General features: G+C 46.5%; 1 protein-coding gene and 1 long non-coding RNA gene across 16 annotated transcripts in view; one reads left to right on the top strand and one right to left on the bottom strand.

The window, feature by feature from the left end:
- The window catches only part of PRICKLE1 (prickle planar cell polarity protein 1), a 118,852-nt gene that overhangs the window by 98,552 nt on the left and 3,629 nt on the right, over positions 1 to 16,671 (top strand). For 6 of the 15 annotated variants that reach the window (XM_021092559.2, XM_021092557.2, XM_021092564.2 and 3 more), the window contains exons 2-7: positions 7,690 to 7,874; positions 9,817 to 9,930; positions 10,518 to 10,655; positions 11,213 to 11,416; positions 12,919 to 13,105; positions 14,438 to 15,301. In XM_021092559.2, coding sequence (XP_020948218.2) covers positions 7,755 to 7,874; positions 9,817 to 9,930; positions 10,518 to 10,655; positions 11,213 to 11,416; positions 12,919 to 13,105; positions 14,438 to 15,301 — 1,627 coding nt within the window. In that variant the 5' untranslated portion in view covers positions 7,690 to 7,754. Of the gene's footprint in view, positions 1 to 4,020; positions 4,352 to 5,601; positions 5,742 to 5,957; positions 6,187 to 6,303; positions 6,977 to 7,689; positions 7,875 to 9,816; positions 9,931 to 10,517; positions 10,656 to 11,212; positions 11,417 to 12,918; positions 13,106 to 14,437; positions 15,302 to 16,671 lie in introns of those variants that run through there. The other 9 variants (XM_021092560.2, XM_021092558.2, XM_021092562.2 and 6 more) reach the window with 5 other exon arrangements.
- On the bottom strand, positions 6,843 to 10,748 carry LOC146403477 (uncharacterized). The gene is made up of 2 exons (XR_014804099.1): positions 10,295 to 10,748; positions 6,843 to 9,707 (listed from the first exon to the last, which is right to left on the bottom strand). It is a non-coding gene; the product is annotated as an uncharacterized LOC146403477 (long non-coding RNA).

Genomic DNA, 16,671 nt, shown 5'->3' with positions numbered 1-16,671 from the left:
TCTTCTATGTACAAAGGACTTGTTAACAAGCAGTTTAACAGAGAAGTTGTTAAGCAGTTTGTGGCCCACAGGATGGCACTTAGCAGCAGGGGACACGTAGGGAATGTGAGCCCTACTGACTTCACAAATTGATATCTGTTCTGGGTTTTGGTGATCAAAGGACCTCTATCTTCCCCGGGTGTGTTCACATAGGACAATACTTTTTCATGGGGGATCCTGCAATGCTACGGTAGTCTTCTCATAGGAACTAGAGTGGCATTTCATTGGGAAAAGTATTCGTAATTAGGGCTGTGACCTTGGACTTCATTATTACTTCATTATTCAGTGGCAGGCACGTGAAAATTATTGTTTTCTATTTGCATGATTTTGATTGGATCTGGTGAGTTGGTCCAAGAAAATGATGAATCATAGGGACCATACCAGAACCGATGTACAGCTATAACCTCAGTCTGAACCTGGCTGAACTTACTTTCCTCAAGGCTCTCAAATCCTCACTCCCCCCCCCTTTTTTTTTGTCTTTTCCAAGGCTGCACCCTCGGCATATGGAGGTTCCCAGGCTAGGGGTCTAATCAGAGCTGTAGCCACCGGCCTACACCAGAGCCACAGCTGCGCGGGATCCGAGCCGTGTCTGAGACCTACACCACAGCTCACAGCAACACCAGATCCTTAACCCACTGAGCAAGGCCAGGGATGGAACCCACAACCTCATGGTTTCTAATCGGATTCATTAACCACTGAGCCACGACGGGAACTCCCCTCACTCCCCTTCTGATTTGTCCAGGTCGTGTTTCCATGTTGGTGCATCATCTTTCAATCACCCAGGACTCAAACCTTTGACCCCATTTTCACCTTTCTTTTTGGTTGCTTTAACGCTCCCCAAGCCACCAGGTTTAGGTTCTCTTGATGACAGTGGGCTAATAGGCGCCTCCCAGTTTCCTGTTCACGTCTCTGACCATTGCTCTAATATCAGTGTTAAGACCAGGAGCGGCACCCCTGTACTCCAAGGCCTTTTGTTCTTTCCCATTGACTGCAGGGTTAAGTCCGAAGTCTTCTGCTTAAGATGTATAGTTCTTGAAAATGTTAGTTACTGCTGCCATTGTCCTCTATTGCTGCTTCTTTGGAAGAGTATGTCTTCCGGTGAAATGTTGACTCTTGACTGCCTCTAGACCTTCATATTGTTAAGCTTTTTAGGGAAAAGCAGTAAAGGCTCCTTTATGTATATGTCAAGGCCAATCAGAATAATAATCCTTCACTGTCCAAGATGCAGCATACAGCCCAGTAGAAACTCCAAATGGCCAGAATAACACAGCAAAATAATAACGCAGCTTTTTAGTTTGAGTAACACCTTCACATTCTCTGTTATCTTACTTAACCAGTGATCACTGTACCTCTGGGAAAAATGCTAAAACCCTTGTCCACTACATAATTATTCTGTGCACTTTTCAACAAACATTTCAAGCTGTAGTCGCCTAATTTATAGAATATTGAAAACAACAAATTAAAGTCACATGTCTGAAGCCATGCAGTGCTGGACATCAGCTCTGCATCTTGAGATAACCCTCAACTGCTGTGTTCCCAGGTCCTTCCCAGCCACATGGATAATTGAGAGCTCCTGTTGCTTGAATCCTGAAGCAGTGTTCTTTAATTGTTCATTTTCTACTCAAAATGAAAAAGCAGTGATCAGCCAAAGGCTAAATCACATACAGTTTACACACCTCCCAGCATTAAAGAAAGCAGGGACATTCCAAATGGAATTTGGAAACATTCTTATCATGATGGAAACTTTTTTTTTAAAGTTTTAAGTTCTAGCTTTTAATGGAAAATTGTCAGTTGCCTTTTTTTTTTTGCTACTTTCAAGAACCACTCAGTAATGGTCTTTAAGGATGCATGTCTGAGTGGATGAATCTGGAAAGTCAGTTTCACAAGGAACCCCCCTCCTTCAATGAATGCATTTAGTCAATGAGTGCTGCCCCCTCACAGCCGGTTATATACTGGGTGCTCCCAGTTGTTGCTCCACCTACAACACCTGGAAAGACCCTGCCATGCTCCACTGACCACCACGAATGGGTGCGCATGTGTTTCTGTGTCCACAAGCTGTGTGCGCTGGTGTCGGAGATTTTATGTAGGGACTGGTTAGGAGCTGACTCCAAGGGAACTGGGAAGGGTGGCCGATAGTTTACCAGAATTATTGGCCCTTCAGAACAGAGGCTAGAGCCTCTCGAACTCAAAAAGCTGAACCTCTTCTGTCAGCATTCGGTCTTGTTCTTATTCCAAATGTTACCGGTCAGCTTCAAGAAAATGTGCATAATCAGAGCAGAAGTAACAGTGCCAATGGCACATGTCCATGATAGCTTTAATTCTTTATATTCATATAATTACTCTTTAAAATTTTCGCATCCTTAGACCATCTTTGGAGGGAAAATAGTTGCTGTTTTAAAGAACCAGGCTCCTTGGGTTCCCATCATGGCTCCGTGGTTAACGAGCCTAACTAGTAACCATGAGGATGCAGGTTTCATCCCTGGCCTCGCTTAATGGGTTAAGAATCTGGTGTTGCCATGAGCTGTGGTGTAGGTCGCAGACATGGTTCGGATCTGGCGTGGCTGTGGCTGTGGCGTAGGCCGGTGGCTACAGCTCTGATTGGACCCCTGGCCTGGGAACCTCCATATGCCTCTGGTGCAGCCCTAAAAAGACAAAAGAAAAAAAAAAATTAAAGAACCAGGCCCCACGATGTTTGGTGACTTGTCAAAGGTCTGAAGACTTCAGGGCTGAGCCTGCTGAGTGCTGAGAGCGCCAGATTGTGTCCCCAGTGCCCTGTGCCTGTCCCTTGGGTCAGCTGTTTTCTTGACAAGTATATGATGATTGAGAAGTCATACATCTGCGAGCTGTTTGTCTCTGAGTCCTTTTAAATGGTGAGAAGGAGCTCTTTAACTGTTTGGAAGGAAGAGGGAAAGGAAGGACAAAGAGGGGGAGTGGGACTCTTCCACTTTGTTGCATGGTTTGCATGGAGCACTCCCACCAGAATCCCCATCTTTCTAGGAAAAATAGCGCATTTCTCATTACCCAGCCTCTGGCCTCTTTGACGGTGTTACTAGCTCTTAATGATGTTGCTTCCCCTGCATGTTTCCTTCAAGGTCAGACTCTGTTTCAAACCTGAACAAGCCCATCCCTGAAAACTGTTTTATATCATTTCCCTGCTTTATGAGACTTATTTACATTCAGAATCATAAAAGACATCGGAGAGGTGGGACCCCTGCCGATGCATTTCCTTAACAGAGAGGGGCAAACCTGGCACAGAAGGGTTCATGCATGCGTGGCATTCATGTGTTAGGTTCACCCCATTTGTGACAGCATTTCAAGACCAGGGCAATAGACCTGCCTTTAGAATAAGCACCAGATACTGATGGTTTGAGCTCTTTTGGCTTTTTATTCTGTTTCTCTCCAGCATCTACCTTGCACCTAGTTTTATTTTTTTAATAAACTCTTTTTAAAGATACCATGTTTAATTTAAATGTGGTTAGATTAGAGAACGTAAAAAAATACTTTCAAATGGTTCCCACAAAAGTGTGTGTGTGTGTGTGTATGTGGAGGAGGAAGATAAAGTAAATGAAACAAATTGTAAAGAGGTGATGAGTCTGGGCTAAAGGCTGTTGAGTTTCTTGCTCTTCTTACAGCTTTGCTGAAGTTTGAAATTACATCAAAATAAAAATTTATATAAATAAGCAAATAACATTCAAAATAGGTAAAGGAGGAGGCACAGGACAGGGCCACTCTTGTCCATCTGTGTGGTTCTGCCAAAAAATTCTTGAAAAACTATTTCACTCTGTATCAGCCCCCAACTTCAAATAATGCTCTTTCCATTATTATTCAACTGATTTGCAGACCTGATTGGTGACCCTGTTTCACATGATCAACCCTAAGAGACAACACCTGGAAATGGCATGAGTGGAATTTTCCTATTAGATGTGATTCACCCGAGCTTTTGTGTTTGGCCTTAAAAGGTGGTATTTTGGCAAAGCAAACAACCACCACGTGTAGCTGTCATTAGGAAAAGCCCTCATCACCACCCAGAGCATAAGGAATGGCCAGGCTGCCCTCTTGTGCTGCAAAGCAGATACCATATAGTGTATGTTCTTGCATGTGCAAGAACCATGCTCAGCAGTCAGCTGCCTTCATACAAAGTGGTCTGAGACAGTGACATACTGAACAGTATACTCTGTGGGTCTGCTGCTGACGAGCACAGGTGATTTTTAAGAAGAAGGAACAAAGAAAAAATCCAGCTTCAAGTTCTCATGTTATCAGGTAGAGAAAAAGGAGCCAGCGTTCGTGTAGGGTCTGTGCCACTCACTGCCTGGTAAGTGGAGGCCGTGCTATGTAACTTGTATTTTTTTTAATGTTAATTTTTTGGCCAGCTCTTAGAACCTGTTCTTAGAACCTACTGATGCATGTAATGTGTTGTCTCTTTAAGGACTTAGCCTCTGATATAAAGGAAAAAGAGAGGGTTTCTCCAAATTAAAAACTCTGAAGCCACAGCTCATGAGGCCACAGAATTTTTGTAATCCTTCTTGACTGTATGTTCTCCTTAAAATGCCCTCTCTTGGTGAAGCGGATTATCCCCTGTCCAGTTGTGTCATTGTGAGTGTCTGCAGTGTAGCAGCAAAGAAAAGGTTCCACCAGGGAGGCAGTGCAGAGTTGAGGGGGTTGAGAGGTCACAGATGAGCCGGGTTCTGAGGCCACTGCCCTTGGCCAGCTGACCTGCGGCGGATCACGCTGAGGCTCAGCTCTCTCCTGATTTCAGCAGGACACATCCTGGTGGGGTTGGTTGATGTGCTGATCAGATGTCCTAACACCGATCACACCAGGCCAGGCACAGAGGAGTTGGCTGTCAGAGCGCCCACAAGGGACCCTCAGAGCCTCGCCCGTGTCTTTCATGTTGTATTCGTCACTTTGCCAGTGAGTAACAGCTGCCAGCGCAGTTTAAGGCGACGCTGGCACGGACCGACGTGGGGGTTGCAGGCTGGAGACGTGGCAACCCGTCCCGGTGATGGGGAGGATGGGGCCATGGCATGTAGTGCTAAAGTGATTTACCTCAATGAGGCTGGTCGTTTACTCTCCATTTCCCAGAAAATGCTCATCAGGGAATACAGCTGAAGTCGGCTCATTGGCCGTCTACATCTTTGTGCTAGCTTGGAAAATGCAGTTTATCTTAATGTGTGGCGTTACCCTTGTTTTAAAATAGTGGCATTCAATTCTTACGTTCTTAGTCTCTGCAAGGATGGCATCGCCATCCTCAGCCAGATTTGGCAAGGAACACATGTGCATATTTCATGATTTAGATTAAATTGCATTGAAGGCCGGCATTGTGGTGGGGGTGTGTGAGTTCCTAATTAAATTCTTAACCTCTCGTTCTCTTCCTTGGACATGTAGGAATTTTGGGGGGGGCATAGCACGCAGCAGCTTTATGTGGAATCTCAGTTCCTAGACTAGGGGTTGGACCCAGGTTGCAGTGTTTCAGGTGAAAGTGCGAAGTCCTAACTACTAGGCCACCAGGGAACTCCTAACACATCCTTTATTTATTGAGGCGTAAAAGAAATGCGCAGATGATCAGGAACCCTTTCCTAAGTGGGGAATGAATGAACGGCACCTGTGAGATGATATCCTGTTTAAAAGGTCAGACCCTCCCAGTGCTGAGGCAGGAAACGGGGTCATCTTTACTTTTGGTTCCAGGTGAATGAAAGAGAAAGGTAATAGTTGGATTAATAGCTGCTGTGTGGCCTTATTCCTACATCTCGTAGAGACTGTAGCCAGTGGATGCTTAGCCTCCCATTTGTGTGCTGTTAACATTTTAATTTTTTAGCATCCTTTGATTGATAAAAGAATCCCAGGTTTTAACACTCATGGGTTTGAATAGGTAACACTCTCACACCAGTATTTCAAGGTACATTGAGAGAGATTCGGACAAGCGGCTGAGTCTCAGGCTGACAGCGTTTAGGTTCCACTGTTTTTCCCACTTGTAGAAACAGATGAGAGACTTTTCCAGCAGAGGAATGTCTGGAAGTCGATGTGTCAGGCACGCGGTGTGACTAGATTGGCTTTTAGCTTCGTGACCCTGGGCAAGTCACGTCCCTTCCCTGTGCCGTGTTTTCTTTAAAATTGGGCTGGGTTGCGTACCCTTTGATAACTCCGCTGGTAAAGTGGAGGACTATAGACCAGACATATATAAAACTGGATTGGGCTAATTATCGAGAACTTTCTTTTTTGGTGGCGGGAAAGGGGCAGGTATTAAAAAGCTGCATCTGATTCTAGGAGTTCCCGTCATGGTGTGGTGGAAACAAATCTGACGAGGAACCGTGAGCTTTTGGGTTCGATCCCTGGCCTTGCTTAGTGGGTTAAGGATCCAGCGTTGCTGTGAGCTGTGGTGTAGGTTGCAGACGCGGCTCAGCTCTGGCGTTGGCTGGGCTGTGGCTGTGGCCGGTGCCTACAGCTCTGATCTGAACCCTAGTCTGGGAACCCCCACATCCCATGGGAGTGACCCTAAAAAGACAAAAGCCAACAAAACAAAACAAAACAAAAAAACAAAAAACTGCACTTGATTCTAAAAGGCTTGTATCTTTTTTTCTTCTTAGTGCCTGGGGATGAGGGCTAATTTTTAAGAACCATTAGAAAGATAGACGGGACGTACATGGCGATTTCTAAGTGCCTGCTGGGTTTTAGGTCAGGGGCTGGTGTCTTTGGAGGCCTTCATCTGAGGAGCGTGTCAGAGCCAGCAGCCGGCTGATAGCATGTCACACACGGTAGATGCTGCAGAGCTTGTCAGTGAAAGCCTAATGGTAACAGATCAACACTAACAGTCACCAAACTGGATTTTAATTTAACCTGGTGCTCCGAGTCCATGCCTTTCTGTTGAAGGAACTCATCAGTCGATGTCTGGCTGACTTTACCCCGTAGATAGTAAAGGCTTGTGGATTCAATGTGCTGGGTAAGGATTTAACTGTGCCTTTTCCTCTCTATGAGTCAACTCAAGTTCACTGCCTCTCAAACTGTACTGGAAACCTGAAACCTTAGCACAGCGGCCCAGTGGACCCACTCTGTGCAGGCACCCTGCTTCTGTTGGGAAACTGGATGAGGAAATGGGGTGACTGGAGCCAGTCTTCATGGCACACAGTAGTGGGCAGGGCGAGAGACCCAACCTGACTTCCGTCTACACCTCCTGGGGCTTCGCAGGGATTTCATTTGTGGGAAGTTAAGTCAGCAAAGCAGTTTTCTTGAGAACCTTTGTAAAGTTTAGAGAAGCACCTTTTAAAGGCATCTGGAAATAAACTAGTTTGGGTGGCATTTTCTGAAATGCTGAGCTGGTAAGGGGCCTCTTTCCAACCGGGGCAGCCCTAGGTTCTGAGGTCCCAGGGCCGGGGTTGGCGACACTAGTAACTTGGTCCCTTTCTCTGGGCCCCGCTGTGTGGGAGCGAGCACCAGTGAAAACTCTCGGAGGGCGGGGTTCCCGGTGGCTCAGCAGGAGCAGACGGGGGAGCTGAGCGTGGTTGCTGCTGTGGCACCAGGGACAGCTGGGGTGCGGGTTTGATGGGAACATCCGCATGCTGTGGGTGTGCCCCCCCCCCCCCAAAAAAAAAGCTTTGGGAGGGTAAGAGCGTGCCTTCAGGTGCCTCTCTTTCATTTTTGCACTGTTGTCCCCAGCAGCCGTTGTTGGATGTCCCGTGACTGAGAAGCCGTCGTGGGACTCGGTGGTCCTGCCTCTGGAGATGGAGCCCAAGATGAGCAAACTCGCCTTCGCATGCCAGCGGAGCTCCACGTCGGACGACGACTCAGGCTGTGCGCTGGAGGAGTACGCCTGGGTGCCTCCGGGCCTTAGGCCGGAGCAGGTACCAGGCTAGCCACCCGCCTTCCTGGCTTCCCACGTGATCTAATGTTTTAAAGAGTTTTCGTTTTTTCTTTTTGCCATTTCTAGGGCCAGACCCATGGCATATGGAGGTTCCCAGGCTAGGGATCTAATCAGAGCTGTAGCTGCTGGCCCACGCCAGAGCCACAGCAACACGGGATCCAAGCGTGTCTGCAACCTACACCACAGCTCACGGCAACGCAGGATCCCTAACCCACTGAGCAAGGCCAGGGACCGAACCCACAACCTCATGGTTCCTGGTCGGATTCGTTAACGACTGCACCACAGCAGGAACTCCCGGCCTCACTCTCTTTTAGATGGTTTTAAGTGGTTGCTTTTTAAGGTCACACTTAGTTTCTCAATGCAGGTTTTCAATCCCTTTTGTACGCTTGGACCCAGAAGCCCTGTAGGGATGCTGTTTTTGCCCTAATGAGTAAAATCCAGAGTCCTGCCTGTGCATTTGTCATCTGGATTTCTGGGGAGACCCTTTGGAGGGTGAGGGAGGAATTTAACCTTTTTAAGAACTTCAGTAACAACAAAAAGGTAGTAAAAGGTAAGAGGAAAGTTTCCATGCTGGCTCTCAGCAGCGCCCTTGCTTTGGAGGAGAGGAGATGCAGAAGCTGTAAGAGACCATCTGAAGGGTTATTGCTCGGGATTTGACCTTTGATAACTTTACACATGAAGGATTCTGTCTCACAGTTTGAACTAGGAAAAAAATTAAAGAGCTAATTTTGTGTCTTGCTGTATTATTTTTAGGAAGATGAGAACAGTCTGTGTACCTGTTTCTAGCTTCCCAGTATCCTTACAAAGATGAACTTGTTAAAAATTAGTCATGGTGGATACAAGGGCCAAGATAGTTTGAAAGCCAAGGATCCGGTTGGGCATATGTTTGCTTCTGAATTGTGGTTGTGTTGCCCGATTGGTGGGAACTCCTTTGAGAAGAGGGCTTCTTGCTTCATCTGGGGCCAGCACGATTCTTGGCACATGTGTATACACAGGTGTATACACCTGTAGCTTGTATTCAGTGTTGACAACTGTACAAGTTGTATCAGTCCTGTGACTGATACAGTAGGAGAGGGCAGAGAGCTGTGCTCCAGGCAGGAAAGCAATGTTTTGACAAACTCCTTATTGAGAGAGAATCCTTCTTGCGGCTTAGAGTGAGGAGGTTTTAGGAGATAAACTAAGATTGAAGCCAGCAGGCCCTCACTTCCCTAGTGTCCTGTTTTTTTGCCTTGAAATTTTCTTCATTCTTCCTCAGCACTGCCGTATCCTTTGCAGTACTCCGGAAGGGATGTTTCTTTAGATACAATAGGAAAAAAACCGACTGAGTTCTCCTTTCAAAATGAACTAAGTACAGCTTAATATGGCTTCCCCCTAGTGTCTTTGGGGAAGCTGACTCCAGGTATTTAGAAAAGGACACCCATGGAAGCAAAGAAAGCTGAAGCTTGAGAAAAACCTGATAAGGGAGCGTTTACCAAGTTTAACAGAACAGCTTTTGTCTTTGTATCGTGGCACATTTGGAGAGCAGATTCCGTGTGTTTGTGTAGCAGCTGGATCTTGCACAGTGTCACACGGCCTGTGCGGTCATGTCCTATAGTCATGCAGAACTCTCCTGGCTGACCCTGGGGCGATCACCTACGCAGAGTAGCCTGAAGCATGCGTGTTTTATGGTGCATAATTAAGGATGCCCCTAATTGTCACTCCAGATCACATTCCCGAAGAGCAATTGAGCAGCTGGATGCCGGCTCTCCGGAGGGTGTGCAGGGCTGCTGAGTGGGCTCAGCTGGTCTTCTCATTAGCTCCGAGAAGCCAAATCCTGTCAGAGGCCAAACCCAGACCCTGAGAGGCCAGGTATCTTTTTAAGGTGGAATGAGCTAATGTGTTTGCTTCCCATGGGCTGACGTGTCCTCTCCTCTCTCCCTCAGATCCAGCTCTATTTTGCTTGCTTACCAGAAGAAAAGGTTCCCTATGTTAACAGCCCTGGAGAGAAACACCGGATCAAACAGCTTTTGTACCAGTTGCCACCACATGATAATGAGGTAAAAGAACAGGAAGAAGACTAATTAGGAAAAAAAAAAAAAAATCCACCCTAAGCATGGAGATGCCTCCCATAAACCCCAGCTCCTCCTCCCTGGCTAGGGCTCTTTGGTAAAGAGTACCGCTCTCCATTCTTTAAGAGAGGGTGTCAGTGCAATAAACTTAACACAAGTTGGTTTTTATAGTGTTTGCAGCCACCCACTGATTATCAGGAGCCTGCAAATGCCCGCAATTTCCCTGCCTCTTCACCCGGAGTCCCTGCTTTATGGTGGTTCAGGCCCACAGATGCTTTGAATGCCACTCGAGAATGAAAGTGGCCGTTAACACGTTGTATTGTAACCTTTTGGGGAAAGGTTGATGTCTTACCTTTTCTTAGTGTCTTTGCTGGTAAGAGTTTAAACCTTGCATATTTTCTTTTTTTAAAAAAAGACTCTTCCTTCATTTTGCATTTCCATTTTGCTGGAGAGGCTGCAAGAGCTGATGTCTTTTTAAAGGCCCGGGGTCATTTTAAACTGGAGGTCCGTGGGGACAGGCCAGCCACCCTTGCCATTTTATTTCCTGACACTCTCTTCGTTTCCTTTCTGCGAAGGTGCGGTATTGCCAGACTTTGAGTGAAGAGGAGAAAAAAGAGCTGCAAGTATTCAGTGCTCAGCGGAAGAAAGAGGCACTCGGAAGAGGAACGATTAAACTTCTGTCCAGAGCCGTGATGCATGCTGTGTGCGAGCAGGTAGCCTGTTCTGGGAGGAGGAGCTCGTGAGCGGGTCAGCTGGAGGTCGGGGGCAGAGCCAGCACGGGCCTTGGCCTTAAAAGCCTCCTGAAACTAAGAGACAGAAAGACAATCTAGCTTTTTTATTAAATGGGGATTGATGCTGACAATGGGCTGTCCTGTTTGGGGGAGGCAACCTCCCCTTATGTAAACAGCGGGCGAAATCCTGCCTTTCGGGGGGTTCTGGCGTGGAGGGTGGTGCTGGGGTACACCTAGTGTTCCAAAAATGCAGGGACAGAATGAAGACATTCCCAGGGCAGGGAGACATCCACCAGGGGGCTGTTCTTAGAAATAGTCCAGTGTGGTAGTTCTATCGGAGGCATGTTTATTCCAGTGGAGCATCACAGATAATCCAGCATCAAAGAGCTATTCAAAGAGCTATGCAATCCCTAGCAGGAGAGGACAAAAATTAAAGTTTCCCCAACACATTTCGGATGTCATATAAAATAGGAAAGGCTGAGAATCCAGTCTTAAAATTTAAAAAGGGTTATTTCAAAGCCCCATCCTCTTGTTTTTAGTGTGGGTTGAAGATAAATGGAGGTGAAATTGCTGTGTTCGCCTCCCGAGCGGGCCCCGGAGTGTGCTGGCACCCATCCTGTTTTGTCTGCTTCACGTGCAACGAGCTGCTGGTCGACCTCATCTATTTTTATCAGGATGGAAAAATTCACTGTGGCAGGCACCACGCCGAACTGCTCAAACCCCGGTGTTCAGCATGTGATGAGGTAAAAGAGTTCACCCCTTAACACTGGAAACAATAAGCTTCGAGCAAGCCAATATTCCACTGCTCTTCCCCAAGCAAAACATCATTCTCTCCTGCCTGTGCACTATGGGTACATTGTTAAGATACCCCTGTAGAGGAATAAGATGCAGCTAATAAAGGGAAGGTAGCAGGTGTCTTTGTGCCTTGAGAAGTAGGATGTCCCCGATGGGTTATGAGACAAAAGCAAGTTGCAAGAAGAGTAGGTAGCAATGGATCTTATTTTTTTGTTAAACAGTGTGGGGCGTGAGGGCAGGATTGTATACATTTTTGTAAACCCTCAGAAAGGATATTTGTGAAGGCAAACAGTAAGTTAGCAGTGCTTACTCCTGGGGCATGCAGGAAGGGCTGGTGGTGTGAAAGGAAAATTTTGTCCTTAAGCTTTTTTTTAAGTAATTTTAGATTTATGGAAGGGTTGCAAAGATATTACACAGAGTCCCTGAGTACCCTTCTCCCAGCTTTCCTGAGGCTAATATCTTAATGTAAACATGGTATATGCATCGAAACTAAGCAGTTCACTTTGGCATAATACCGTTCACTAAACTACGGACTTTAGGTCGCGTCAGGTTTTCTGCTCATGTCTCTTTCCTATTCCATAATCCGCTCCAGGATACCTGTTTGCATTTAGTCACTATCGCCCTAGTCTACTTCAATTGGTGACAGTAAACTTTCAGTTTTTACTTTTATATGCTGATTTTTAAGTGTTTTCAGAGTTGTGCTACTTGAAAAATTTTTGAAACCAAAAAATATTAAAAAATTTAAAAGTCCTTAACCTGGAGATGGCCAACAGGTCAAAGGAGTGTTATCTACACAAGTGTGCTTCACACAATCCAGCATCCAGATGCCATACGTGTGTTGACTCCACAAGCCATTTTAATGAGTTTTCTGTTAAGACATGCACACAAAATTATTTTAATATTCATGTATTCTTTGCCAGAGTAAAACTATGACCAAGTGAGTTATCTCCAATGTAGAATTCTCTTTTCTTGTTTAAAGTATAAGCATGCACTTAGTTTCTTTTTTTCAACATTTTCTTTTGTGTGAGTGAGTGTTTTGCTTTTTAGGGCTGCACCTGCGGCATATGGAGGTTCCCAGGCTAGGGGTCTGAGTAGAGCTGTAGCTGCCAGCCTACCCCACAGCTCACGGCAACGCCAGATCCTTAACCCACTGAGCAAGGCCAGAGATCGAACCCTCAACCTCCTGGTTCCTAGTCAGATTCATTTCTGCTGCACCGTGACAGAAACTCCTCTTTTTGAACATTTTCAGTCTCTGTTTTTGTTTCATAGCTGAATCAAGTTAGATTTAAACTTGAGGCTGTAAGAAAAGAAAGTTTGCTAAGTTGCCTTTTTGAAGAGTCAGTATCCAGTGTCTGTCAACTGCCCAGAAAACAGGCAGTTACCGACTAGGCTTTTTAAATGGCTCAGAGTGATTGTCTTTCTTCTTCTGGTTTCGTGTTTCTTTTTAAAGATAATTTTTGCTGATGAGTGCACAGAAGCCGAGGGTCGCCACTGGCACATGAAACACTTCTGCTGCCTGGAGTGTGAGACGGTCCTAGGGGGACAGAGGTACATCATGAAGGATGGCCGCCCGTTCTGCTGTGGCTGCTTCGAGTCCTTGTATGCAGAGTACTGCGAGACCTGCGGGGAGCATATTGGTGCGTCCATGGCCCGGCCTGCTGGCTCTGTCACCTGTCTGTTAGTCTGTCTCGCATTTTCCAGGCTTCTTTTTCGTTTAGTTTACATACAGTGAAATGCAGAGGTTTTAAATATTTCGGTTTGATGAGCTTTGATAAGCGGGCAAACCCTCATTCCCATCCCTTGTGGTGCTTCTGTCCTGTAAAGTCGCCGTGAAGACTGAAGCAGCCGATACTGAGCCATCGCCGCCAGGGAACATGGGTTAGGTTCCTGCGAGCCTCCGATCACAACATGGTCAACAACCAATCTGTATGTAATCGTATATCAGGTGTGTTTAGGTTTAAAGACACCTTATTTAATATACATCGTTGACTCATTAACATTAAACTGGAGCCAGCAGCTCCGTCACTATCTGAACAAAGCTAATCTAACACGTAGATCAAGTTTTCTTCTGGCGCAGTGACTTAAGATCTGGTGTTATCACTGCAGCGGCTTGGGTTGCTCCTGTGGCTCAGGTTCGATCCTGGGCCCAGGACCTTCCACATGCTGCAGGTGTGGCCAAAACCCCACCAAACCCATGAATCACCCCTGTAAGGCACTTCATAGCCTTCTTGCGCTTAAGAACGCTAGCCAGCAGTTCAGCACTATGCTTGGGCCATTTCCAACAGCAAAATCCCCAACAGAAGGCTTAAAGATGAGGGGGGGCAGAAACATGTTCCTAAATCAGCCACTTGTGTAAAAGGGTGAGCGCTGAAGCAAAAGCTGGTTGAGTGCCCTTGGACCTTGGCTGGGACATGTGCATGTTTTGACTCTAATTTTTCACCCCTCTGCACATGTTCGTGGGTGCCCTTGAAAGCTCTGGTTTTATTTATATATGTAATCTTTTTTTAGGGTTGCACCCACAGCACATGGAGTTTCCCAGGCTAGGGGTCCAATCGGAGCTACAGCTGCCGACTTAACACCACAGCCACAGTAACGCGGGATCCGAGCCGCATCTGTGACCTATGCCACAGCTCAGGGCAACCCCAGATCCTTAACCCACTGAGCGAGGCCGGGGACTGAACCCGCTTCCTCATGGATACTAGCTGGGTTTGTTTCTACTGAGCCACAGCAGGAACTCCAGTACTGATTTTAGAACTACAAATACAGTTTAGCACACAGGCAAGTTGATAAACACGGAATCTGCAGGTAGTGAGAATTAACTGCACTGTGTCCCTCACGGCCCTCTTGAGATCCAGGACATTCCATCACCCCCGAGCATTCCCTCCTGGCCACCGTGTGTCTTTTCTCTGTCTCCTTCCTTTGTTTCAAGATGGAACTCTAACCCCTTATTTCATCCCTTTTCGGGACAGGGGTGGACCACGCGCAGATGACCTACGACGGGCAGCACTGGCACGCCACGGAGGCCTGCTTTTCCTGCGCCCAGTGCAAAGCCTCTCTCTTGGGATGTCCTTTCCTTCCCAAACAAGGGCAGATTTACTGCTCGAAGACGTGCAGCCTCGGTGAAGACGTGCATGCCTCGGATTCTTCCGACTCTGCCTTCCAGTCGGCGCGATCCAGAGACTCCAGAAGGAGTGTCCGGATGGGCAAAAGCAGCCGGTCAGCAGATCAGTGTCGACAGTCTCTCCTCTTATCCCCTGCCCTGAACTACAAGTTTCCTGGCCTTTCCGGCAATGCTGATGACACCCTTTCTCGGAAACTGGACGACCTGAGTCTTTCCAGGCAAGGAGCAGGTTTTGTCAACGAGGAGTTCTGGAAAGGCAGAGTAGAGCACGAAACCCCAGAGGACCCCGAAGAATGGGCTGAGCATGAAGATTATATGACCCAGCTCCTCCTCAAGTTTGGTGATAAAAGCCTCTTTCAGCAGCAGCCCGGTGAGCTGGACATGCGAGCTGGTGAGCACTGGTTATCTGATAACATGGTTAAAAATAAGACCGAGTTGAAGCAAAATAACCAGAGCCTTGCAAGTAAAAAATACCAATCTGATATGTATTGGGCACAGTCACAAGATGGACTGGGCGATTCTGCTTATGGCAGCCACCCGGGCCCTGCAAGCAGTCGGAGGCTCCAGGAACTGGATCTGGACCACGGGGCTTCGGGATACAATCATGATCAAACACAGTGGTATGAAGATTCCCTGGAGTGTCTGTCAGACTTGAAACCAGAGCAAAGTGTTCGCGATTCAATGGATTCTTTGGCTTTGTCTAATATCACAGGTATGTAATTTGGGGATTATGGGGTATTTGCAAAGGAGCCACTAAAAAGTGTATTCCAAAAATGACAGTTCAACTCCAGAAGGGGCTGTGTTATTTAAAACTGTCGACCGAGGGGAGGAAGGAGTTTCAGTGACATGCCAAATGCTATAGCGAAACAAACACCTGTGTACATGTAAAATATATGTTCAGTACAGTCTTTGGGGATAGGTTTTATTATCCCTTGTTGGAAGAGCAGTGGAGTTATTGAGACCATGGAGTCTGCATCTGTATCTGAAAAACATTAGACTCTCTGGATGATACTATATGAATTTCAAGATATTAAAATCAGCACGTGTAACTTTATAAGCACATAGCATTTTCTGGTATTTTCTTGAATTGCTCTGTGGCAATAGACAGCTCAAAAATAGCTGATTTCGGATTTCCTGCTGGCTCAGTGGGTTAGGATTCCAGCTGCAGTGGTTCGAGTCACTGTGGAGGCTCAGGCTCAGTCCCCAGCCTGGTGCAATTTCAGTGGGTTAAAGGATCTGACATTGCCACGGCTGTGCTAGCCTGAGTCAATCCATAGCCCAGGAAACTTCCATATGCTGCGGGTGTGGCCATTTAATTTAAAGGGTTTTTTTTCCTAAAAGTTTTTTGTTTTTTTTTAACCCAGATTATGAAATAATTCACTCAGTGTTTTCAAAGCACATTCATATCAGTTATCTACATTTTTCCTTACAATAACCCTGAGCTGTATAGAGTAGATATTATTGCATTTTACAAATGAGGAGACTTGAATTAGCAAGAGGCTAAATGCCCAACTTTAAATAGGTGTTTAAAGGCAAGACTGAACCTGGAACCTAGCGCTCCTGAATCTTATATTTGCCGTAAGTCTTTGGATGCAGACATATGGCTGTTAGGTGGCTAGTGTCACAGTCAAACAAATGACATCCAGTCCTTTCTTAAAGGTTATGGTACATTGTGACATAGATAGAAAAGGCTGCCGGGAGGGCCCCTGTGTCAGGGCTGCGGGGGTAAGGAGGGAGGGGACAGCTACCCCTGGCTTCGGTTGGACTTGTCAGAGTCAAGGCCGACAGCAAAGGGGAATGGTGGGTAAGACCAAATTATGAAGCACCTCCTATTTGCTCGGCCTTAGGATAGGTGTTTTAACATTTACTATCAAACAGACATCATTTGGTATACAGCAGGTGTCAGTGTGGACATTTCTTGTCGGTAATGGGCTGAAAAACAGGCTTCCTTTGGAAAGTAGGAGCTGTGTAGCCTCCATTGGACAACAATTCATACAACTCCTATTGTGAGTTATAGTCAGCTGGGTTATGTCCATTTCTCCTAACTTGCCTGAGCCCTGTTACAACAGGGGAGCAATAGCA

This window comes from Sus scrofa, chromosome 5, assembly GCF_054392235.1.
Source record: "Sus scrofa isolate SSC_HxYL_T2T_F1_AM1 chromosome 5, Sscrofa_HxYL_maternal_Yorkshire_Landrace_v2.0, whole genome shotgun sequence".
In the NCBI taxonomy this organism is placed as follows: domain Eukaryota; kingdom Metazoa; phylum Chordata; class Mammalia; order Artiodactyla; family Suidae; genus Sus; species Sus scrofa.
Note: the sequence above shows the minus strand (reverse complement) of the source record. Positions and strands in the feature narration are given on the sequence as shown.